The sequence below is a fragment of the Eumetopias jubatus genome, unplaced genomic scaffold, assembly GCF_037043125.1.
Source record: "Eumetopias jubatus isolate StellerSeaLion01/CBP00866 unplaced genomic scaffold, mEumJub1_p1.0 scaffold_7, whole genome shotgun sequence".
Lineage (NCBI taxonomy): Eukaryota > Metazoa > Chordata > Mammalia > Carnivora > Otariidae > Eumetopias > Eumetopias jubatus.
The window spans coordinates 82099026-82124557 of NW_028274813.1; the positions used below are offsets into that span (position 1 = coordinate 82099026).

Consider the following 25532-nt stretch of genomic DNA (forward strand, 5'->3'; position numbering starts at 1 on the left):
TTATGGTTTCTTCTATTTTCTTTTGTTTAGTCTGATGGTGTGCTGCGAAATTCAGGTTTTTAAGTTGGTTTGTATTTTTATCTATACATGTAGATTGTTTTAAAATATAACCAAAAGGCTTAAAACGAACACCGAAAACAGTCCCAGAGACAAGGACCTGCAATAGTTTCAGCCACAGGCACACATCTCCGTATTTCTAAATATGTGTATTCTACTCTGTTTTGCATCATCCACTCCGGACATCATTTGCATCCTGTCAGGGTAAATGAGGACATTGCTCTCCTGCATAATCATCCCCTCTACTTCTCCTCTACCTTCCCAGTATCACTGTTAACTTTGATTAAATCAACATTCAGCATTTACATTAATATGCCCACATGAGAGGGAAAGAAAGAAACAAAAAAAACAAAGCTCATTCAACTTTTTTTGAGTTCAGAAACAGCTTTTCAGTTTTTTATTAAAATGGAATTCTTCAAAGACTATAGAAATACACCTGGCAATGACCTGTTAGAAGTCAACCATCCGCTTCAAACATACATAAGAAATAACTCCCAAATTCTGCCTCACCAGAATGTGTTAAGATGTACATATATATTATCAGAACAACACCAAAGTGGCTACATTTGACAGGTTCTTCTAAAGTAAACACAATTTTCTGACAGATCAGGTTTCCCCTGGAGGAACGTTGTAACAACTGTGAAGGTTTTGAAAGATAAGTTTGAAGGGCCACAGTTAACTACCAGGGCATGCACAAAGGGCCTGGGAGGTGGGGGAGGGGCGCCAAGAGAGGGTGTGGCAGCCCTCGTTTGTGCTGAGAGCACACAACAGGGCAAGGAGACACAACACGGAGAGGAAGGCTTTCCCTCTCCTGGAGAAGGGACTTTGGGTTCATATTCTGGAATCACAAGACACCACACCCAGGAAGAGAACAGGAAAAGGAAACTCCCTACACATAGTCTGAGCTTCCTCCGAGGGACAACAAGTCAGTGCGGTTTTAGTAAGTGATCAGTGAGGGCCACTGCCTTTGGGATGTGGAAGGAAGTTGGCCAGTGAGAATGTCCACTTTCATTCAAGCTTGCTCGAGGCACTGGATTGCCCACACCCCCCAACATACTATTACCAAGAACAAAATGTCCTAGAGAGCAGAGGGGAACTGGCACTTGATTTGCCATCATTCAAAGTGAAGTGTCATCAATGGTTTGAGTTTAGCCTGGTGGAATCCACCCCGAAGAAGACTTGAATTGCTTGTGAGAGCCCGCCCTCACCCCCCAACCCCCCCCACCCCCGCCAGGAGGCTAATCTGTTGAGGACACTGTCCTCCTGCTCTATCCACTCTGATTCCTGCTAAAACTTTACCAGAAAAGAGGAAGTGAAGGGCTTCCCCGGGCTAGGTGCCAACTTGGCATTTTAAAATGATTAAAATCTTTCTCCCTATCCTTTGTGCCCAAAATGAAGGGAGAACCATAGTTGCGAAAAGAGACTGAGCATGAGGCTGGCCACACCTGGGTTCTGGAGTCCTCATCAGAAGGAAGCCATCTTTGACTTCTCTCACTCTTATGGCAGCATCACCTTCCCTAATCCAGTATTTTTAGCTTGATGTTTCCAGAGGACCGTTTACACTAACTCTGCATTTTTAAATTACCTTTTAATTCCAAAAGTTTGCACAGGGTCATTTTTTTTCAATATACTTCACTCCTACTGATGGTGACATGGCCCCTTTCACATGAAGTCAACACTGGAAGAGAAGAGAGACCTACAGGGTATGGGCATTTCTGTCTTTCTTCTCTACCTCTTAGCTTCTCTCTCATTGATTGAAAAAAACGCAATTTAAGGGGGAAAGACATAGTAAAGCACTTGTAGTGTTTTCCAACCAACACTGCAGACAGACTTCGTGAGGCTTTCAGTAGTGCCAGGAAAAATGTCAGGATATTCGAGACAGAATATCTCCTCCCTGACCCTCAGGCCCACCTATTGCCTTGTCTGTCAAATGGGGGTGGAAGCGCTTTTCTTCATCTACATCCCAGGGAAAGAGATGAAGGGCTTCAGGAGAAACTGATTCAGCCCATCAGGCCTTCCAGAGAAAAGGTGTCAAATGCCAAGTCCCTATCTCCCCTGAAGATACAGATCGATATGAAACGTTTTTTAGTATTCATCCTACTGGAGTCAATCAAATAGGCCTTTTCTTTGTGGCCACACCACTCCATGATTATCTTGGGCTTCCCTCAGGGTGCCCCTGCTCCCTCCGAGCTCACAGATGTTCTTCTCTCCCCTACTCCCTGCCAGGCCCAGGAACCAAGGAGTCCTCCGAAAACGCACACGGAGTACCCCTCCCAAGACCCGTCGCACACTGCCCACCTTTTGTCTCCACAGAGAGGAATGCACACTTCACCAAGGACACAGATCACAGAGATACATACGTAGACTCCCTCAATAAAGAGGACAACTGATCTTCTCCCTCTCATTCAAAAGGGCCCGCGCAGGAGGAGGCAACGGGGTCTTGGTTGCAACGAGATGCCCCAAATCCTGGGGCCAGCCAGAGTGAAGGGAAGGCAGGAGTGTGGGGAGCTCGACCATCCTGACTAGGAATCCACCTTTGGGAAAATGCTCACTTTATTGTTTCTGCTCATCTTCCGCTCCACCCTGCCTCCCTTGGGCATCTTTGTCTGAATAAGCTCCTCTGGCGTGTTCCCCAAGGGGGGAAGCAGCCGCTTCTTGCTGTTTCGGGTCTCTGAGAGCCACTGAGGAGGCAACTCGAAAGGCCCAAAGCCGAACTGCAGGGAGTACTTGTCAGGCAGCGTCTCGGGCTCCACAGGGGCTGCAGGCGCCCCCTGGGAAACACAGTCCGCGGCGCCCAGGAGTGGCGCAGCAGGTGTACGCTGCGGGCCCTGCTCTCCCTGCAGGCAGGGCGCGACTATCTCCTGGGCCGGGAGGTCAGCCGAGCCAGTGTACTTGGCTTCACTCTCCTCCTCATCTTCCGCGGGCTGGAAGATCTGCTGCTGCCCGATGTGGAACATCTCCAGGAGCTGGCTGCCCGAGCGCAGGCTGGGCTCCAGGCCGGCGCCGGCCGCCCCGCCCCCCGCGCTAACCACGTTCCGGCGGCTGTAGCGACGGTGCAGCTGCAGCAACGTGCCTACCAAGCACTTGCGGACAGGCTTGTTCACAGTCAGGAAGAGCACAGGGTTGGCCAACAGAGACACCTTGGGCAGCCAAATGGCAGTGAGCAGCAAGAAGACAGATGTGTCGGGGACGTTGAGCACGGTCTGGTAGACGACCAGCGTGGCGTAGGGCACGCTACACAGGATGAAGACCATCACCATGGACAGCAGGGTGGCATGCAGCTCCGCCTCCCGCTGGGAGGCGTAGGGGATGGAGATGGTGTTCTGCGGGGTCCGCAGGGCCGCGATGACGACCTTCTTCTTCTGGCTGGCGCTCAGGGCCCGGCGGATGAGGATCAGGAAGAGGAAGACCACAGCCACGGGCACGATGACTGTAGTGATGTTATAGACCAGCACGTACACCAGGGGGCCCAGGGAGTTGCTCCACACTTCGGTGCAGGTGGACATGGCATAGATGTCGGCCACGTTGGTCACCGCAAACACGGGCACGCTGGCCACCACTGCGTGGGCCCAGATGTACATCACCAGTTCGCGGGACTTGGCGTCAGATATTTTTCTCTCCAGGGGATAAAGGACGGAGTAGTACCTGCAAAATGCACAAGCAAACTTCATTTCACAGGAGAAGGTACCGTTTAAATGAGGGGTCTCCATATTACCAAAAGTAGGAGAGAGGGGGAAAGAATGGGTCAAGTTCTTTTATTCTGCCTCAGACAAAGAGAATCACTGGGGGAATTGGGAAGCCAGACCTTAAGTTTTGAGGACTTTGCTGTGCACAAAAAGCATCACTAGGCCAAAAAAAAAAGGACCTTTTCTTTTTTTTTTTTTTTTAAAGGACCTTTTCAAATGAGCAGAGAAGAGCCCCGTCGTATGGGACACTCAAGACTATCAGGAAAATAGGTAGATAATTGCATTTCATAGCTAACTTTATAAATATTGCCACCAGCATTAGATCCCAAGGAGTGCCCTTGATACAAAGAATGTCCCCATCTGCTGTAAAGACATTGATTTTTCAATTTAAGGGTAAAAGGTAACTTGTAAAAAAAATTTTACATGGGCTAGAGGAGCTTATGGGCAATTTTCAAAGCCACTAATGGAAAGAAATTTGCCTACACACGTATCTAAAGCAGATTCATGGTACAGTGCATACATGGATACCATTATCATTTATAGTTGCTTGGGGCAGAAGAACCCCGTGTGAAGGACGGACTCTAACAAGGTCCTTGCACAAAAATCAATTCAACTGACAAAAATTATGCCTGCTCAACAGCCACTGCTCACTCATTGTTCATGATTACTCAGTAACCCTAGCAATTAATAAGTCTGCAATGCTTGCATGATTAGACTTTTGCTAAAATCAGATCAGACCTTTCTTTCTTCAAGCTTTCACTTGTTTAGTCTGTAATCAGAATTCCAAAAGCACCCTGTTTCAATATCACCAATGATTTAGGGAAACTGAGTAATTCTTCAGACCCCAGGAACCACATCTGTCACGAAAGGGCTGTCACTAGCCATCAGACCTATGGTGAGCATACATCTCCGCAGTCAGTCAAATCTGGAGTCGACCTTATATATATTAACATTCATCGCTCATGTGGCCAGGGAAGCAAGCATGCCTTCCTGGAATGAGATTTGTGCCAGGTACTGTACCAGGCACTGGGTTACAAAGATGAAAAGACACACAGCAATGTCTCTAAACCCCATGGGGGAAAAGGCATGCAAGCGAGCAGGTATAACCAAGGAAATGATTGCTCTTCTAGAGGTATGCACAAAGGAGGGACGGGAAAAGGAGCACCTGGAAAAATGTCAACAGAAGGTGGCACTGTGGTGGAGTCTGGCGGGGACAAGCTGGGAGAGAATGTTCCAGGCTGAGGAAGACGCAAAGTAAGCACAACATGACCATGGATGATCAGGAATGGATGGAGAGTGGTGAAATGGGTCCTAGAGTCTCTTTCTGGGAGGGGGAAAAAAAGAGAAGTAAGTGCATAGGTTATGCATGTTCTCAATTTTTTTTTCTCTGAATATAGATACACTTTTCTAATCACAACTCCTTAATTCAATGTCAAAAAACAAAAAAAAATCCAATGTCAAGGTGCTACGGGTAACAAAACCACACTTCCACTATGTACTGGAAAAGCACACAGGCTCATTAGAAGTCATCTTGTTAATGTTTACATCTCTAGAAGATGATGCAGGAAGTGGCCTCCCAGTGAACTCACTGACTAGGAGCCAAGAAACAAGTATCTGAGAAAGAAGTCAGAAAAAGGATTGTCTTCCCTTCACCTTCATGCCCACCACCCTACACTTGCCAGTAACTGGTTTCCCTGCATAATAAAATAGCATTTTTAAAAGATTTTATTTATTTCTTTGAGAGAGAGAGAGAGAAATGGCATGAGAGGGCAGAGAGTCAGAGGGAGAAGCAGGCTCCCTGCTGAGCCAGGAGCCCAATGCGGGGCTTGACCCCAGGACTCTGGGATCATGACCTGAGCTGAAGGTAGTCGCTTAACCAACTGAGCTGCCCAGGAGCCCTAAAATAGGATATTTTTGTACCAGCCTTCTTTTTCTACTAAAAGGATGTATTTGCTTTTTTTATTTTTAGTAATAGCAAAAATACAATCGATTTTCTGTGCTGGAAAGAAAATAAGGATTTCTTATCATTTACGTTATTTTCTTGACTAAGACTAAAGGCCCAGAAACCACCCACGGGGATATTGCACTGCTTCAGGGTATGGTAGCAAATGATTCAGAATAATGTGTCCCCACTGTTGTTGCATCCTGCTGTGAAAATCTTTCAGGATTCATAAGATCAGCATTACTCACAAGAGCCAAAAAGTGGAAACAACCCAAATGTCAACCAGTAAATGGGCAAACAATATCCATACAATGGAATATTATTCAGTAATAAAAAAGGAACGGGGCAAATTTTTAAGAGTAGATCCTGAGTTCTCATCACAAGAAAAAAAAAAAAAACAACATTTCCTTCTTTTTTTTCCGTATCTGTATGAGATGATGGATGTTAACTGAACTTACTCTGGTAGTCCTTCCACAATATAAGTCCAGTCATCTTGCTGTACACCTTTAAACTTATATATTGCTATATGTCAATTATATCTCAACAGAACTGGGGAAAAAGGGATGAAGGACCGATGCTCGGGCACAGATGAACCTTGAAAACATGAAAGGCCAATGCAAAAGAACACACTGCATGATTCCACAATATGAAATGTCCCCCGCCCCCCAGCAAAGTAAACATACAGAGATAGATTAGTGGTTGCCTAGATCTGCGGGGACGGGGGTGGTGGTGCGGGGATGACTGTAAATGAGCAGGTGGTCTCTTCTTAGGGTGAAAGTGTACTTTCCAGATATTCAAAGACCTCTTGCCAAGCACGAAAGAGACACACGCAGCAAAATGGCATCGCATGGAGCACCCTCAGCTTGTTGAAGGGATTGAGTGACCCATGTAATCTTTCTTGAATGAAAATTAGTCAACAATATTTAAAAACAATAAAATTCGGGGCGCCTGGAGGCTCAGTCAGTAGAGTGCACGAATTTTGCTCTCAGGGTTGTGAGTTCAAGCACCATGTTGGGTGTAGAGATCACTTACACAATAAAATCTTAAAAGATTTTATTTGTTTGGCAGAGACACAGCGAGATAGGGAACAAAAAAATAAATAAATAAAAATGGTAAAACTCCAGATTTCTGATTGCTCTTTAAGAAAATGGAAAGTCCTGCCTACAGAGTCTAGATACCTACAAAGTAACTATTAGCTGCATCTGCTGAGTTATTGACCCCTGCGAGCAGGAATGCAGACACAAAACCCCAACCTGGCCAGTGACACTTGGCTTTGTCACCTGCTTCACCTGCCCCTGGAGATGGTGATCTAGTGAGAAACTTCCGAAGAGCTAGTGGCTCCCAGCCAGATCTGATGGTACAATGATTGCAGACAATATATCTAAGGAAAAATGTGCCCATCGGAAGAGAAGCCTAGGGAAAGACCGGCAAATATTGATGCGGCCTATCCAAGCACAGGCCATAAATAATTCATTTAGTTTTTCTTACTGTGGAGGAAGGTTAGGCTCAGAAAGGTTAAGCCACTTGGCCCAAAGCAACCCAGCACAAAAGCAGTGTATAGGTAGGGCTTAAAGCCACTTGGGGCTCCAGCCTCCCCTCTCTTAACCACAAAGTCAATGACTCCTCCTAGTACGCTGGGGACTTTGTGGGACTCTGTGTCCCTCCATGCAAATGACCCCGAGCAGCTGATCAAATCAGAGTTCCAGGCCTGCGGCTGAAGGGACTCCACAGATTGGTTCTGCAATCCATGCCCTCATAGGTCATTAAGGTATCAAGTATGTTTTGAATGGATAAAGAGTTTAAAAATTCCAAAATCATGGCGCGCCTGGGCGGCTCAGTCGGTTAAGCGTCTGCCTTTGGCTCGGGTCATGATCCCAGGGTCCTGGGATCAAGTCCTGCATCGGGCTCCCTGCTCCGCGGGGAGCCTGCTTCTCCCTCTGCCTCTGTCCTGCCACTCCCCCTGCTTGTGCTTGCACTTTCTTTAAATAAATAAATGAATGAAATATTTTTTAAAAATAAAAATTCAAAATTCATGTAAAATCCATTAAAATGTATCAATGGGGATAAAGTCAGAAGAGCCAGCACTTTCTCCTCAGCAACATTTCCTCTCTGTAAATCTTGAAATCAAAAGTACTCATGGATGCAACTCCTCAGTTCTTGTTTGCTTATTTAGTTCTATTCTCTAAAATGTATTACTAACTCAAACTGTATTCATGAAGTACTCACAACAAAAAGAAAAGGCAGGAAGCTGTTGATTACGGAGATCTTTACACTTGACCCTGATAAATCTGATCCAATTATGTACAATGGCAGTAGCTAAGATATGATTCATTTCCAAGTGAACATCCTTTTAAAGAGGATGGGAGGAGAAAACAACCACCACCACAATACAGAGACTTGGAAATCAATCCTCCAAAGGAATTCTGGTATTATCTTGCCAGGTCCAACTGGGCTGTCTAATCATTTGTTAAATCACCACTGAATCGTCCCCTTGTTCTTCCAGAAATGTTTTGATCCTACATCAAAAAGCACTAATTGCAGAGTTATCAGATGAGCAATCTTCTACAAATTACAACGCAAATACCACCAATTCCAACCAAGCTGAAGCTACACCATGATCCAGCCGGCTCCAGCAACCTCATGATGAAACCCACCCCCCCATGCCACGTCTTTTCTCAAGGTTCTATTTTCCGTAGCTGCCATGAAATCAACGTGTCTTTTGTGAGGCATCTATTTCAGACATTCATTCTCTTTCTATTGACCATGAGGGAACTACAAAGTATGTGGAACATTGACTAGTCACCCTTTGCTTTGTGATGCTAATTTTTCAATGCACTGGGCAGGGGGCGGGGGGGGGGGGGGGGGGAGGTGGTTTGAACCCTGGGCTACCTGATCTTACCTGTCCAAGGCAATGGCAGGGAAGCTGAGGATAGTCACAGAGCAGAAGACTTTGTGCAAAAATTTGACGACCCTGCAGAAAAGCATGGTATAGATCCACCAGCAGCAGTGAGGACTGGTGCTGAGCATGATGTCAAAGGGCACGCAGACCAGGCTGGTACAAATCCCGGAGCAGGCTAGGTTTTTAATGAACCTGTTGGTGACAGATTTGAACACGGTTGTGCGGCAAGTTGACCATAACACCATGAAGTTTCCTGGCCAGATATGCAAAAAAAAAAAAAAAAAAATTAAAATTAAAAAAGTTTTTAAAAAATTAAATGAAAAGAAAGAAGAAAAAAAGGAAAGAAAGGGACAGGTTAAAAAAAGATCTGGAAAACCACATTTGAGAGTTATTTCAAAGGATTTCATGTAAATACTTACATATTCTATTGTCAGTTTATGTGAAAGTATTAAATCACTTATGTACACATCAAAGTCTAGAAGGATTTTTGGAGGTGAGTTCTGTTATTTAGTTTTAGACTAACAGTATTAGATATGACTCAGTCTTATCTGAGTATAAAGAATTTGCTAGGTATTACTTAATCTCAGGCAAGTACTACTCTTACCAAGTTTGCAAATGACCTCCACGTGGCCAAACTCCCCAAGAGAAATATGACGCAAGCCACACATGTAATTAAAAATGTCTAGCAGCCGTATTTTGCAAAAAAAAAGCAGGTGAAATTTTAAGAGTATACTTTATTTATCCCAATATATCACAAACATTGTCATTTCAACATGTAATCATTACTTTTAAAAGTACTGATGAGGGGCACCTGGGTGGCTCAGTCAGTTAAGCGTCTGCCTTCGGCTCAGGTCATGATCCCAGGGTCCTGGGATGGAGTCCTGTGTCTGGCGCCTAGCTCAGCGGGGAGCCTGCTTCTTCCTCTGCCTGTGCTCTCTCTCTGACAATAGATAAAAATCTTAAAAAAAAAAAAGTACTGGTAAGTTACTTTTCATTCTTGTTTTTGCACTGTCTTTGAAATTGGGTGTGCATTTTTTTAATTGAAATGTAACTGCCATGTAACATCAAATTCATTTTAGGTGTCCATGGTGTACAATTTGTTTTACACTTTTTAAAGAAGATTTTATTTGAGAGAGAGAAAGAGCCCAAGCAGGGGGAGCAGCAGGCAGAGGGAGAGGGAGAAGCACACATTTCAATTTGCACTAGTCACATCTGGGGTCCTCAGCGGTGACTTGCAGCGAGTAGCTACCGTGTGGGATTGTACTGTGTTCTAGACCTTCAGCAGCAATGATGCAATGATACATCTTTTGAGCATTTTCCTATTGTGGCTTCCACAGGCCTATAATGTCCTGGTTTTCCTCCTACCTCCCACCCACTCTCATGTCCTGGCTGTTCCTCATCTTTCTTACAAGGCTCTCTATCCTCTCTCTAGAGCCACTCTCTAGGCAAGATGACCCATTCAGGTGGCTCTTCATCAAAATGCTAATGACTCCCACATTCTCGTCTGATGTTAGACCTCTCTTCATTTCCACACTCCTATTCCCAACAAAATGTCTGATTCCCTTCCCTCTCAATCTGTTGTCAAAAGCCTGCCTACATGATCTGGTGCCTACCTGCCTAATCTCACTCCTCTCTTGCCTGGGCTTGCTAGGCACCAGCCACTCTGGCCTTTCCTTCCATTCCTGAAACAGGATCAAAGTTGAGCCTGTCCCAGTGCCTTTGCCCAAGTTTTTTATCCTGTGTAACATGCTTCTCGTATGTCTGGTTCCCTTGAAGTTAGGTCTCAGTGTAATTGCTGCCTCCTCAGAGAGGCCTTCCTTAACAAGCTTTTTATTTTAAATACTCACTGCTCCTCCCTCCATGACCCTCTCCTATAATACCCTGTTGGGGTCTTCATAGCTCTTATCATAATTACTAATTTGTTTACTTGTTTCCCTCCATTTCATGAGGACAAAAACCGTGTCAGTGTTGTTCACTCTTACAACTCTACTGCTCTGCTCAGTCTCATTATCTGGCACAGAATAGGCAGTCAGTAGATATTTATTGAATAAATGGATTTGTAATCGGGAGACAAATAGTAATCAAAAGTCCCTTTGGTAAGCTAACACCTTTGGCAGTACGTTCATCATGTTAGAATATCCTAAGTCAGTAGTTCCCAAACCTCACTGTGCATCAGAATTGCTATACCAGACATGCTTAACCACAGTTAATGGGTAAGGAACTGGGAATCTGCACTTAATAACAACTTTCCCAGATGGAAAGTTTCAGAAATCCCAGTCCTCAACAGAAGTAGCCTCCGCCCAAGAGTCTCCAAGTCTTCAGGTAGGCAGGGCAGCCTACCTTACGGTTAAAGCTTGTACGTGGTGAGAGCCAGGTCCACGGGGACAATGAGTCATGCCCCAAGGACATGGCGACCTCCTGTGCACATGCTCAAGAGGATGTGCTCTAATGCTGAGCCAGAGCTCAGCCTCACTTGGAAGGAGAGTGACAGAGCCAGGGAAGGAACATCAGGGCCAGGGGCAATAGCCAGCCACTGCAAGGACCTGCCTCAGTGCCTCCAAGGTTGACATAACTGGTGTCAAGACTCTCTCTTCCAATACAATATTCTACAGCTACCTCTTATGTGCCAAAGATAAAAAACAGCCACTGTGTGGAGGTAAGTAGGCCAGCTGCTTACAGGAAATTCTCTCCTAAACTTTCCTTACATCGGTATGTTGCCTCGGCGAGAAGAAACCAGCACTGTGAATATATACACATTTATTGGTGTAAGAGCTGCTCATACGAATACCCCCACCTCAGGCCCCCTCACACTTTCCTGTGTCACCAAGGTAACAGACTGAGCAATAATGATGTACTTGAAGCTCTGCTGATTTGGGGAATTTTTCCTCTGGCCTTTTCCCACTGAAGCACAGATTAGAATCTGGCTGAAGCATCTTTCCTCACTTTTAAGGTTTACAGAGAGGACATAAACTCTGGTAACCATCCAACCATGAAATAGCCCACTTAAAGAAATCTGCCCCAGCGCCTGGGTGGCTCAGTGACTTAAGCGTCGGACTCTTATTTAGGCACAGGTCATGATCTCAGGGTCATGAGATCAAACCCCAAGTTGGGCTCCTTGCTCAGCAGGCAGTCTGCTTCAGATTCCCTCTCTCCCCCTCTGCCCCTCCTGCATGCAGCATGTGCTTTCAATAAATAAATAAATAAAATCTTAGAAAGAAAAAAGGAAGGAAGGAGTAAGTCTACCATGAAGACCAAGTACATGTCACAGTATTTTCAGTTGTCAAAATCAGGGCTACTTCCAGTCTACTTGGGACTTCCCATAACAATCCTTCCTTGTTCTAAATCAAGACCTTTAGGATTTTCTTTTTCTCTTATCACTGTCAATATTCTTAGTTTGGTAGGTTATGCTGAATAAAATATTGTAACAAACAAACAAGACAATTCATTGCAAAGGAGAGGACAGGCTGTGGGCCAGGGTCTCTCGAGCACACAGTAGATTCTTGAAACTTAACTGAAGCTAATTTCCATCATTTCTCATACTCTCTTCTCCTATCTTTCCCTCCCCCTCCCAGTTGTGTCAGGCATACTATTTTATTGTTTTTTTAATCATACATTTTATTTGTATGTTCACACTTTCATACACAAGTTATTATGGAAAAACCTGAGACTGCTATAATCACATTTTATCTCCACTTATTAATAAAATGGTAGGTGGTATCTGGAGCCTAATCCCTTTTGCTATTAAGAACCTGAAGCTAAAGAAGCCTGTGTTCTTCCCATTTTCTAAACTACCTCTCTCCTCACTTAAAAACTGACTTCTTTGGTTCTAAGAACCTGAATTAGACCATAGTATCAGGAGAGGAGCATCCACAAGCAATCTCTAATGGACCACACATAAGAAAACAAGTATGTGTATATATACTCTCACACACACACTTACACACACACACACATTACCAGCACATGAGCAGACATACACATTCATGCACACAAATAAATATACAACAAAGTAAAATAATTACATATTTGATCATTTCATCTTATTAGCACTTTATTTTTTTATTTTTTTAAGATTCATTTATTTGACAGAGAGAGCAAGAGAGCACAAGCAGGGGGAGCAGTAGAAGGAGAGGCTTCTGCTGAGCAGGGAGCCCAACGTGGGGCTCAATCCCAGGACCCTGGGATCATGACCAGAGCTGAAGGCAGACACTTACCCATCTGAGCCACTCAGGCGCCCCTTATTAGCACTTCAGATTCTTCTTAGCTTTATAAGGCATCCTAAGGATAACTCAGTATATATTTTAAGTAACACAACATTCAACACTGAGATACTTTGTTAGAGATCATGTTCTAAATCACCTAATCCCCCTTGGAAATAATTCAAGTTCTGTACCCATTATTTCTCCCTATATATACTCATTATACATTCTAATACTGGATTCCATGACAATCAATATTCAGTGGCCAAGTTGTGGGCACAGCAACACGGTACACACTCACAGCACACACGACCCAGAGGGAAAGAAGAGGTAGAGGGTGATGGCATTGGGACAAACCTACCTTCCCTGGGACTGCTGTTACTCTATCATTCCTCCCAATCTAAAATACAAATAAAGATTTCTCTTTATACCGTGTACTTCCAACTTAAAAATAATTGATGTTGAAGACATAAGACATGTCAATTGACTACTACTCACACACAGCGCTTGAGGAAATAACCAGGAAATTTTTTTCCAACTACATTTTGCCTCTAAAAAATTTGACTGTGGCTGGCTGTCCTTTTTAAGTGGTTCACAGGCTTTGCATATTTGAGAGTAACAATCCTGTGTTAAAGGGACTAATAACCAAAATGAAATTATTCCAAAAGTGCCTTGGAAAAGAGTATGCCTTTGGGAATCCTCCTGGAAAAACACATAAATTACTCTTTAAAAACAATCAGCTTCCCCAGAGACTTACAGCAGCGAAAAAATTCATGGTCATGCTTTTCCAGAAAGCTAACATTCTTAACACCCAGACATTCTAAAAATTGACTCTTGAAAAAAGCAAATGAACACTGGAGGCAAAAGTTAAATTATAAGAAAAATCCTAAGACAGCAGACTGCCAAGAGAGAGGCCAAAGTGAATGAGCAAGGGTTAGAAAGACTACAGAGGAATGTTTACTCTCAGCAAACACCATGTAATGTAAGAGCAGAGTCTAAGCAAATTAACATACTATTCCATAATAGAAGAAACAGAACAGACTACTACTTTGTGTGGAATGGAATTTTAAATTTCTTCTTTGCTTCAGTTTGCACAACCTCCCCAAAAATAACCAAGAACAGAATCTCTTAAGGGTAACAGAATTATGTAAAAAGAATATTAATAAGTGACTTTAATTAACATGCCAGATAATAATAGGAATGATTTTTAGCCTGTCTTTTTACTTCAAGTGGCTTTCCTATAGACAGCAAAGAGTTGGCCCTTCCTTCTTTAACTGATCTGACAATCTCTTTTAATTTGTGTTTAGATCATTTACATTTAGTGGAAATACTGATATGGTTGGAGTAAAATCTGCCATCTTGCCGTTTGTTTCCTATTTGTCCCATCCACTTTTTGCTCCTTTTTTCCTCTTTATCATCCTGATTTTGGATTGAATATTTTTTAGAATTCCACTCTATTTCCACTATTGCCTTATTATTTACACATCTTTTAAAAATGTTTGTAGCAGTTTCCCTGTGTTTACTATTTATATCTTTATGTTTTAAAAAAGATTTTATTTATTTGAGAGAGAGAGAGAGCAAGAGCAGGAACACAAGCAGTGGGAGTGGGAGAGGGAGAAGAAGGCTCCCCACTGAGCAGGAAGCCCAATGTGAGGCTCAATCCCAGGACCCTGGGATCACAATCTGAGCCGAAGGCAGACGCTTAACGACTGAGCCACCCAGGCACCCCTACTATTTACATCTTTAATTACAGTTTACTTTCAAATTTCTATTATAGTGCTTCACATGTAGTGTAAGAATCTTGCACTTCCATTGTCATACTTTACTTTTATATAAACTATAAACCCAAAGTATTAATGCAGAAATTGTCACTTTCAACAGCTGATTAATTTAAAATAAAAGAAAAAAGCTTTTTATATTTATCTTCCCTTTAATCACTCTGGGAGATCTTCATTTCTTTGTGTATATCCAAGTTTCGGCCTGGTATCATGTTCCTCATGCCTGAAAAACTTCTCTTAACATTTCTTGTAGTGCAGGTCTGCTAGTAATTAATTCAGAGTTTGTCTGAAAATGTCTCTCTTTTTCCTTCACTTTTGAAAGACGTGTTTGCTGGATATAATTTTCTGACCTGAGTGGGGTTTTTCTCCAGTACCTGACAGAAGTCACTTTATTGTCTTCTGGATTTTGTAGTTTCTGATAATATGTCTGCCTTAAATCTTACCTTTGTTGTTCCGTATGTATTCTATTTTCTCTAACGTCCTTCAAGATATTTTCTTTCTCTTTGGTTTTTAGCAGTTTGAAGTGTCTAGAAGTGTGTGTGTGTGTGTGTGTGTGTGTGTGTGTGTGTGTGTGTACACCTGGTTAGAGCACTCTGAACTTCTTGGATCTATGGTTTGGTATCTTTTATTATTTTTGGAAAATTCCTAGCCATTCAATATCTCTTCAAGTATCTCTTCAGTCCCATTCTCTCTCACTTCTACTTCTGGGATTCTAATTACATGTAGTTTGTGTGGTAAACAGAATAATGCCCTACCACCAAAGATGACTATACCCTAATACCTGCAACCTATGAATATATTAGGTTACATGACAAAGAAGAATTAAGGTTCCTGTTCAGCTGACCTTAAGACAGGGAGATTATCCTGGATTATCACAGTTTTCAAAAATTCTCTATCTGATAATTTCAATACCTGGATCATACGTTAGTTAAGATCTCTGATTGTCTCTTGAAGTGGGTTATTTTTCTTGCTTTTTATGTCTCATGATTTTAGGTTGAAAGCTATATATCATCTTTAGGATAGTAGATACTGGTAAATAGTATCTACAGGACATTTGGACAGACATGCATAAACAAACACTCACGCACAATGATACTAAAACACTATTTAGGTCAGATTCCAGATCCCAGGCCATGGGTCAGCAACCTCATTTAGTAGTCCCATAAATATACACAGGATTTACATAGGCAAAAACCAGGAAGTAAAATTTTTTAAACAAATTTTATTATTTATTATGATTGTTATTATCGTTATTTTAGAGGAAGAGAGAGATGAGGGGCAGAGGGAATCTTAAGCAGGCTCCATGTCCAGCATGGAGCCCAAAGTGGGGCTCAACCTCATGCCCCTGAGATCATGACCTGAGCCAAAAATCAAGAGTCAGCTGCTTAACTGACTAAACCACCCAGGCGCCCCAAGAAATAAGATGTTTGATAATTTTTTTAAAGTGAGAGAACAGGAAAAGAAGATAAGGAAAAAGAGGAAGACTGGGTACAAAGAAATATAAATATTTTATGTGGAGTAGACACCTCCCATTACTACACCATGCCACAGACCTACGGTTCCTAAATCTTCGTAATCATTGGGATCACCTGGGAAGCTTTTAACATACAGATTCCTAGGTCTCAGCCCAACCAAATAAGAATGCTGGAAGATCTGGGCATCTTAATTTTATGTGCTCAGTAGGAAGTTCTGATAACAGCCAGGGAGCACTACCACAGCCACTCACTGTCAGCCTTCACCATACTGAGCATCTCAATGTAGTCGGTTTTTTTTCCAAATATAAAGAGAGCCCTTCCCCAGTACTGAAAGCAAGAACATGCCAAGTCACACTGAGCTCTAATTATAATCCCTATGGAGCCCCAGGGAAATCCTTCTCTGGTCAGTGATCAGTGCTAGACTGCTGCTCAGCTTCTCAACATGGCCTGCAGACACAGGATGAGCTACAGCTGCACAAACAGCTTTTCCTACCAGAGGAGAAATACAAGAAAGGATGACATCTTTGACCGATTTTTATTGTCCATGCTCACTGACTCATGGCATCTTTCCCAGCTGCTCACCATTGGCAAAACAGAAAGGATAGACAGATTTTAATTAACTTTAATCCATTCATTTCCAGTTTTAAAAATGAGCTCATTCATGCCATAGCCATAAAGTACATTGGGACCATATATTTTGTTTTACATAGAAGAGGGAAAAAAATTGAAAAATAAGGTGTCAAGGCAGGATGAAACAGGAGAATGAACCCAAGAGTCTCGCTCTCTGGGCTACAGTTCTGATTACTGTGTAATATAATTTATACCTTGGTCATTAGGACTGCTCTAATTACTTGGGAGGTGAGAACTTCAGGGCACCATTTTTGTTTCGGGGTTTTTTTGTGTGTTTCCCGAGTGAGACACTTTATTGTTTCTTTTTTTTTTTTTTTAAGATTTTACTTATTTCTTTGACAGAGAGATAGAGAGAGAGCACAGGTAGGCAGAGTGGCAGATAGAGGGAGAGGGAGAAGCAGGCTCCCCCCTGAGCAGGGAGCCTGATGCGGGGCTCGATCCCAGGACCCTGGGATCATGACTGAGGTGAAGGCAGATGCTTAACTGACTGAGCCACCCAGGTGCCCCATTGTTTCTTGTAATTATTAAGGCAACACATAATTTTTAAAATTCAGACATGAATAAATAAATAATAAAAGAAGAATAAACAAGATAGTAAAAATAAACAAGTAAAAATTACCCACCCAGTGGTAACCATCTGTAAGCTTAAACTATTTATCCTTCCAAACTTCTTGTTATATATACAGACTTTTGTTTATGCCAGTGGGACCAACCTATGCATACTGTTTTGTTGTTTGTTTGTTTTTGTTAAGATTTTACTTATTTCTTTGAGAGAGCAAGAGAGAGCACGAGCAGGGGGAGGGGCAGAAGGAGAGGGAGACAAGCAGACTCTCCGCTGAGCACAGAGCCAACGCAGGGCACAGGGCTCGATCCCAGGACTCCGAGATCATGACCTGAGCCGAAGTCAGACGTTTAACCCACTGAGCCACCCAGGTGCCCCTGCACACTGGTTTTTAGCTAGATCTTGTCACCATATCAACCATCTTTCTATGCTACATAAAAGCAACAGTGCTTTTACAATTATACCCAAATTTATTTCATCTTTGCATACTGGTGAGTTTTTTTTAATCTGTTTCCAATATATCCATCTCTATAATGCTGAGATCAACATCCTTATATATATAAATCTTTGCCTGTTAAACTGATTATTTACTGAGGACAAATTCCTAGAAGCAAGATTTCTGAGTCAAAATACTTACACATTTTTATTTATGTCGCTAAAGGACCCCCCACAAAAGGCATATGAGAGAGTTGGTTTCCCGATATGCTTGCTAAAAATTCTGCAGTCTCACGAAAATGTTTGGAATTTGGCAGCTTCCTCAATCCTAGGAATCATGTTTTCCTTATTTCGAGAAAATTTTCAACCATTGCACTTTTGAATTTTGCCCTACCCTCTTTCTTATTCCCTGCTTCTGGAACCCATGTTAAACTTATACTAGGCTTCAATCTATTGGTTATATCTCTTGACCTTTTCATTCATATTCTCCCTCAATTCATCGTCTTCTGACAGCTGGGTGATATTTCCCAGGTCTACCTTCCATTTTACCAATTCTCAATTCATCTGAAAATCAAATCATACTTTTTTTATACCTTATTGAGTATTAAGCTTTTTGAAATCTGAATTTGGATCTATAACCAGTAGAACTGCCTACTCTTAACCATCTGAGCCACCCAGGCGCCCACCCTTTTTTTTTTTAAGATTTTATTTATTCATTCGAGACAGAGATACACAGAGAGAGAGAGAGAGAAGAACTGCCTACTTTTGATTTCCAGTGTCCAGTTATTTTACCCTAGGCTTCCATTCCTTCTTAATATGTGATCATATTTTTAAATGCTTATAGTTTCTTTCAGATTATTCTGCTGTGCCTAGTTCTTTGGTGGCTCAATCCCCAGACTCCAGGATCATGACCTGAGCCAAAGGCAGATGTTCAACGACTGAGCCACCCAGGAGCCCTCTCATGTGATTTAGGTACATGAAAACCACCAATGTACACAACCCCAGGTGAACATAACACACAAGCTGCCACACACCTTCTTTTGTCTTATAAAAGCTTGCCTTCTTTGGAGTAATGGCTTGCCCATTCCAGCAACAGTGTCCCAGTTAACTTGGCTCCTTTTCTTCCAGGCTCAAAATAAAATCAAACTCCTCTCAAGTCAGGGGCTGAATTTAGAGTCTCTGGCGAGTGAAGAGAGCCATATTTTTTAAGGGGCCTCCAGTGGTTTTGTGAGCTTGGTAATGGGTTTTGAGCTCAGCCAGGGTAATGTAACGCTTCATCATCCGAACAAACTGTACATCCACCATGGACCATTTGGGGTTGTCTTCTTTGCTGGATGGGTCATAATGGGGATTGTTTTTCTCAAACTGGTTGTGGTCTGGGTAAGCCGCCTTCACAATCTTCACAAGTCCTGCAATGCCTGGCTCTTTGCAGTTGCTATGGTAGAAGAACGCTTCTTGCTCTAGCTGCATGGCTCGCAGGAAGTTCCAGGCCTGGTAGTTGCTAACACCATCCCAGCATGCTTTCTGCTTGGGCTGTGCTTTAAGATCCTCAAGGCTGAACTTCACATCTACACCTTTCTCTAGTCGGCTTTTTGGCTCGGACTTCATCAGCCAGTAACTGCTTAGATTCTTCCCACAGTTTTTAGAGGCTGAAGTCTTCTCAGGGCTGGAGTTACCCAGTGTAGCTGATGCCCCTACTGGGTTCTTAGTCTTGGTACGTTTTCCTGCTGGCCCCTTATTGTCTGGCCCAGCAGGCCCAGCAGCTCCGGCGAGCCTCTTCCGGGGTTTCGGCATGGTTTCCCTGTGGGGACTGCGCTAAAGTCTCCTCGGTTCTCTCCCTGATCCTTCTCTCAGTCACCATTCTCCCGAGCCACTGATTCCACAACTCCGCAGACAGAACCCCACCCAGGCGCCTCATGTGATTTTTAATGTTCACTTATGAGCACATCATTTGTGGGGGCTGTTTTTCCCTGGGAAGCTGTATTCCCTGGTTATAGAAGTATCCCAGGGATGCTGGGTGGCTCAGTCAGTTAAGCATGTGCTTCAGCTCAGGTCATGATCCCAGGGTCTGGGGATCAAGCCCCACATCGGGCTCCTTGCTCAGCGGGGAGCCTGCTTCTCCCTCTCCCTCCGTCTGCTGCTCCCCCTGCTTGTGCTCTCTCTCTCTCTCTGACAAATAAATAAAGTCTTTTACCACAACAACAACAAAAAGTATTCCAAGCGGCTAGCCAAGCACACATTAGTACTTTGTTGCACTTTTGTATGCAAATAAAAGACAATATGGTTGAAGGTCCATTCTGAGAAAGGTTAAGTGTAAGGAAATTTTTATCCTAGGGAGAGGCAGGATACTTTAATGACTAAGCACAAGAGCACAGACTCTGAAACCTTACTTCTGGATTCAAGTCCCACCTCTACCATTTAGTAACTATGTGATATTGGATGAATTAAATTTCCTGTGCCTCAGTTTCATCACACATGAGAAGTGGGCATACTAACAATGCCTACAACCTTGGGGCAATGTGAGGATTAAATGAAACAATGCAAGTAATATACATACAGCACTGAGAAGAGCTTCTTGCACATAATATGTGATAGTTAAGTGTTATATATGTTACAGTTATCATTAGTTGCACAAAGGAGAGGTCTGACAAACGAGAAAGAGGGGGAGGTTGGCCAAGAAGAAAAGAAACCTGGAGCCATGTATAAAGATGGAAGAGGACAGTTCACCGGAGGGACGTAGAAGTAATCAGGACTGAGAAACAGTCAGACTGACTGGCCTCTGAGTTCCAAAAGGAAGAGTGGAGTATGCCAAGGAAGAATCACCTAGGTTTAACCCATGGAGGTCTCTTGAATGGTGCTGCTCTGGCAGAATCACAGCAGACTGTCTCATGGGGTCAGGATGGGGCCCTGATACGATCGCATTTAAGCAGCTGTAGCAAACACAGAGCTGTCTCCTTCCTCCGGCCTGCAGGACACACAGCTTGTCTCCATTCTCCTCGCCGTCTGGAGTCAGCGACTTCACTAAAGCCTTGTCTCCCTGGTGGGACTGGAGGGTGGGTGGGCAGGAGCCACCGTAAGATCTGCTGCTTTGTAGGACATCCAGCCTCCACTTGCATTGCACTTGAGAGGTCTCAGATGAAGGATGTCTCTTCTCCAGATGGAGTCCTGCTTCTAGAATCCATCAAGCCCATAGAACATTCCAAACACCCTACAGAAATCTTGCAGCAGCACACAAACATGATATATCTTTTCTTAAAAAAGATTTATTTACTTATTTATTCTAGAGAGAGAGAGAGCACATGTGTTGGGGGAAAGGAGCAGAGGGGGAGGGACAAGCAGACTCTGCACTGAGCACAGAGCCCGACACAGGGCTTGTTCCCAGGACCCTGAGATCATGACCTGAGCCGCAATCAAGAGTTCAGAAGCTCAACCAACTGAGCCACCCAGGCGTCCTTATAATATATCTTTTATTTTTAAGATTTTACTTATTTATTTGAGAGAGACAGCGCACAAAGGGAGAGTGGGAGGGAGAAGCAGATTCTCTGCTGAGCAGAGAGCCCAACACAGGACTCGATCCCAGGACCTTGGGATCATGACCTGAGCCTTAACTGACTAAGCCACCCAGGGACCCCATGATTTATCTTAATAGAGCACCAGAGTGAATTAAAAACCACAAAGGGCCAAGAAAATAAAAAAAGGAATCAATGATCTTGGCATGGTTTTGTTAAGAAAATTTAAAAATCTCAAAAGTAATGGTGACTGCCTGATAATGCTTTAAATCCAATTATCTAAACAGCTTGAAATCAGCAAGACATTTATTCGGGGCACAGGCTTTGGAGTCAGAAGACCTTTGCCAAGTTATTTAACTTTGTTAAGCCCCAATTTCTTCATTTTTATAAACGGGTAGAAATAGTAATAATACTTAAATGGTTGTTATGAAGGCAAAATCCATAAAATGACTTTAAGACAATGCTGGTAAGCACTCAAATATTGGCCAACATTTTATTATGAACTGGGAGCTCTATGAAACTGCAAGGTACTAAAGAACAAAAATAGAATCTAAGAAATTGAGAATCCACAAAAGAACAAAACATGAATTTGTGCAAACAGTTATTTATAGCAAGAATAAAAACATAGAAAATCTTAAAAACTCCACCAAAAAACTAGTAGAAGTAATAACGAATTCAGTAAAGTGGCAGCATACAAAATTAACACCAAGAATCAGTAGCATTTCTATACACTAATAGTGAAAAGAGCAAAAAGATAAATTTTTAAAACACCCATTTACAATTGCACCAAAAAGAGTAAGAAACCTAGGAATAAATTTAACCAAAGACATGAAAGACCTGTGTTCTAAAAACTGTAAAACACAGATGAAAGAAAATGAAGATGGCACAAACAAACAGAAAGACATTCCACGCTCATGAACTGGAGGAACAAATATTGTTAAAATGTCCATACTACCCAGAGCAATTTACACATTCAATGCAATCCCTATCAACATACCAATAGCATTTTTCACAGAACTAGAAAAAATAATCCTAAAATTTGTATGGAACCACAAAAGACCCCAAATAGCCAAAAGCAATCCTGAGAAAGAAGGACAAAGCTGGAGGTATCACAATCCCAGATTTCAAGATATACTACAAAGCTGCAATAATCAAAACAGCATAGTATGGGCACAAAAAGTGACACATACAACAATAGAACAGAATAGACAGCCCAGAAATAAACCCATTGCTTATATGGTCAATCAATCTATGACAAAGGAGGCAAGAATATACAATGGGAAAACACAGTCTCTTCAATAAATGGTGCTGAGAAAACTGGACAGCTACATGTGAAAGAAGGAGAGTGGACCACTTACTAACACCATACCCAAAAAGAAACTCAACAGATTAAAGACTTAAAATGTGAGACCTGAAAACAAAGTCCTAGGAGAAAATATAGGCAGTAATTTCTCTGACATTGGCTGTAGAACATTTTTTAGATATGTCTCCTTTGGTGAGAAAAACAAAAGCAAAAATAAACAACTGGGACTACATCAAAATAAAAAGCTTTTGCATAGCAAAGGAAACCACCAACAAAATGAAAGACGATCTGCTGAATGGGAGAAGATAAGGGGTTCACATCCAAAATATATAAAGAACTTATACAACTCAACACCAAAAAACCCCACAAATAATCCAACAAAAAAATCCAACATCCAAATGGCCAACAGACACATGAGAAGATGTTCAACATCACTCATATCAGGAAAATGCAAATCAAAGCCACAATGAGATACCACCTCACATCAATTAGAATGTCTAAAATTAAAAAGACAAAAAATAACATGTGTTGACAAGGATGTGGAGAAAAAGAAACTCTCATACACTGTTCGTGGGAATGTAACTTGGTACAGCCACTGTGGAAAACAGTGTGCAGGTTCCTCAAAAAATTAAAAATAGAATTACCATATGATCCAATAATTCCACTATTGCATATTTACCCAAAGAAAATGAAAACATTAATTTGAAAAGATATATGCATCTCTGTTTATTGAAGCATTATTTACAATAGCCAAGATATGGAAGCAACCTAAGTGTCCATCAACAGATGAATGAGTAAGAAAAATGTGGCGCACGCGCACACACACACACACACACACACACACACACACAACGGAAAACTACAGAGCCATAAAAAGATAAGATAGTGCCAGGAGATAACATGGGTGGACCAAGAGGATAATAAGCTAAGTGAAATAATTCAGTCTGAGAAAGACAAATACCATGTGGTTCTACTCCTAAGTGGAATCTAAAAGAAAACGAACAAACAAAAAGGGGAAGCAGACCTATAAATCAAACAAACTGATGGTTGTCAGAGGGGAGAAGCGTGGAGGGTTGGGACAATGGGTAAAAGGGAGAAGGAACTGGAACAGGCTTCCAGTTATGGAACGAATAAATCACGGGAATAAAAGGCATAGCATAAGGAATACAGTCAATGATACTGTACTAGCATTGTATGATGACAGATGGTAGCTACACTTGTGAGCATAGCATAATGCATAAACTTGTCAAATCACTAAGTTGTGTACCTGAAGCTAATTAACATTGTCAACTGTACTCAAATAAAAAATAAAATAAAGTAAAATATACACATACTCTTTGACACAGTTATCTCACTTAGGCAAATTGATCCTAAGAAATTCATTGAATAAAAGAAAAGTTATATTCAGGGGTGCCTGGGTGGCTCAGTCGTTGGGCGTCTGCCTTCGGCTCGGGTCATGATCCCAGGGTCTTGGGATCGAGCCCCACATCGGGCTCCCTGCTCCATGGGAAGCCTGCTTCTCCCTCTCCCACGCCCCCTGCTTGTGTTCCCTCTCTGGCTGTGTCTCTCTGTCAAATAAATACATAAATAAATCTTAAAAAAAAAAGTTATATTCAAAAGGATGCTAATTACAATGTTTTTATAACAGCAAAGAGCTGGAAACCTAAAGTGTTCACTAAGATAATAGCTATGTAAATTTATGATAAAGCTTGATAAAATATTGTAGGCATTAAAATAATGATTACTAAAAAGGTATGTAGAGATGCCTGAGTGGCTCAGTGGGTTAAGCGTCTGCCTTTGGCTCAGGTCATGATCCCAGGGTCCTGGGATTGAGTCCCACAACGGGCTCCTTGCTCAGCAGGGAGCCTGCTTCTCCCTCTGCCTGCCACTCCCCCTGCTTGTGCTCTCTCTCTCTCTCTCTCTCTGACAAATAAATAAATAAAGTGTTTTTTTTTTTTAAAGAAACAAACAAATCCAAACTTCCCAACACCATAAATTAGCCTTTAGGACCTTTAAGATATGACCTCTGGCGGCCCAACATGTACTACCTAAAGTTGTAGCATCATGACGGAATGGAATGAGCCTGGAAATCTAAGGTCAAATTCATGTTTTTCTCTGAACCCTTAAATCTGCTGCCCAAGCAAAACCCTTAAAGGGAATTCACTTTCCTAAGAAAGACAGAGTGAGTGAGTGAGTGAGGGAGAGGGAGAGGGAGAGGGAGGGCAAGCCCAGAGGGGAATAAAGAACTCCTCAGTGGAGAGAAGGCAAATTATACCCAGAGTGTTCAAAACAAGACACTGTTAAGCACTGTGGGCCTGGGCACAGTGGACACCAGCATGAAAGGCTGAGTTTCAAAGTTCACACTTCCACAGGAAAGTTTAAATAGTTCCAAAAAGGATTCTACTTTATTCTGATTTAAAAGAAAAAAAAACTTTCTTTAATCTACATGGGTAAATTTCCCAATTACCCAGAGCATCAGCAGTGACTGGAAATAAGTAATTTTTTTGCCACCAGTATCAGAATTATGGCCAACAAGAATGTGAGGGAGAAACCAGCTTGTGCCAGAGAGCTGTGTCTGGTGATTTTCAGTACCATTTGCTCTTCCTCCCCATCTAAAAATTTGAGCCTCTCCCTCACTAATGAAGAGTCAATTTGCTATAACTTGGGACTAAACCATCTAATAGCTGCCCAACTCTGTTTTAAGCTGATCTCTATTAGCATGAAAAAATTGTTACTTTAGTTACAATTAATTTGATTCCAGAGTTTTTTCTGAAAGGATATGGGAGGTTCAAATTAAGCAGGAATTGAATTAGCAGGAAGAAGCTATGCGGTAAGTTTGTTAAAATTCATGATGAATTTTAAATAATTACTTTGAATGAAAAGCATCTTACGAAATATATATTCCCAGTCTAACCTTGTATGATTTCTCCTTGGAATACTTGTCCACAATGAATAATTCAGATAAAATATTAACAAGATTCACTTCAGCAATACATAGAATAGATAAAAAGACTTCAATGATGGCCTCTTCCAGTCAGCTCCTGTGAAGTCACACAA

At 42.3% G+C, this 25532-nt stretch overlaps 2 protein-coding genes across 2 annotated transcripts in view; both read right to left on the reverse strand.

Annotated features, from left to right (window-relative positions):
* Positions 1-2579: 2579 nt before the first annotated feature.
* The window catches only part of GPR176 (G protein-coupled receptor 176), a 114517-nt gene continuing 91564 nt past the window's right edge, over positions 2580-25532 (reverse strand). The window contains exons 2-3 of the mRNA XM_028119493.1: positions 8585-8837; positions 2580-3702 (exon numbers count right to left, since the gene is read on the reverse strand). Of these exons, the coding sequence (XP_027975294.1) occupies positions 2580-3702; positions 8585-8837 (1376 nt within the window). The remainder of the gene's footprint in view (positions 3703-8584; positions 8838-25532) is intronic.
* LOC114221376 (thymocyte nuclear protein 1-like) lies at positions 18729-19457 on the reverse strand. Its single transcript, XM_028119496.1, has 2 exons — positions 18966-19457; positions 18729-18814 (listed from the first exon to the last, which is right to left on the reverse strand). The coding sequence occupies exons 1-2, from the start codon at positions 19455-19457 to the stop codon at positions 18794-18796; spliced, it is 513 nt and encodes a 170-aa protein (XP_027975297.1). The 3' UTR covers positions 18729-18793.

Excerpts from the sequence above, each read along its gene's own strand:
- LOC114221376 (XM_028119496.1), bottom strand. The coding sequence starts at position 19,457 with ATGCCGAAACCCCGGAAGAGGCTCGCCGGAGCTGCTGGGCCTGCTGGG. Across the intron at positions 18,815-18,965 it reads ACAACCCCAAATGGTCCATG|AGGAGTTTGATTTTATTTTG; the intron begins GTGGATGTACAG and ends CCCTGACTTGAG.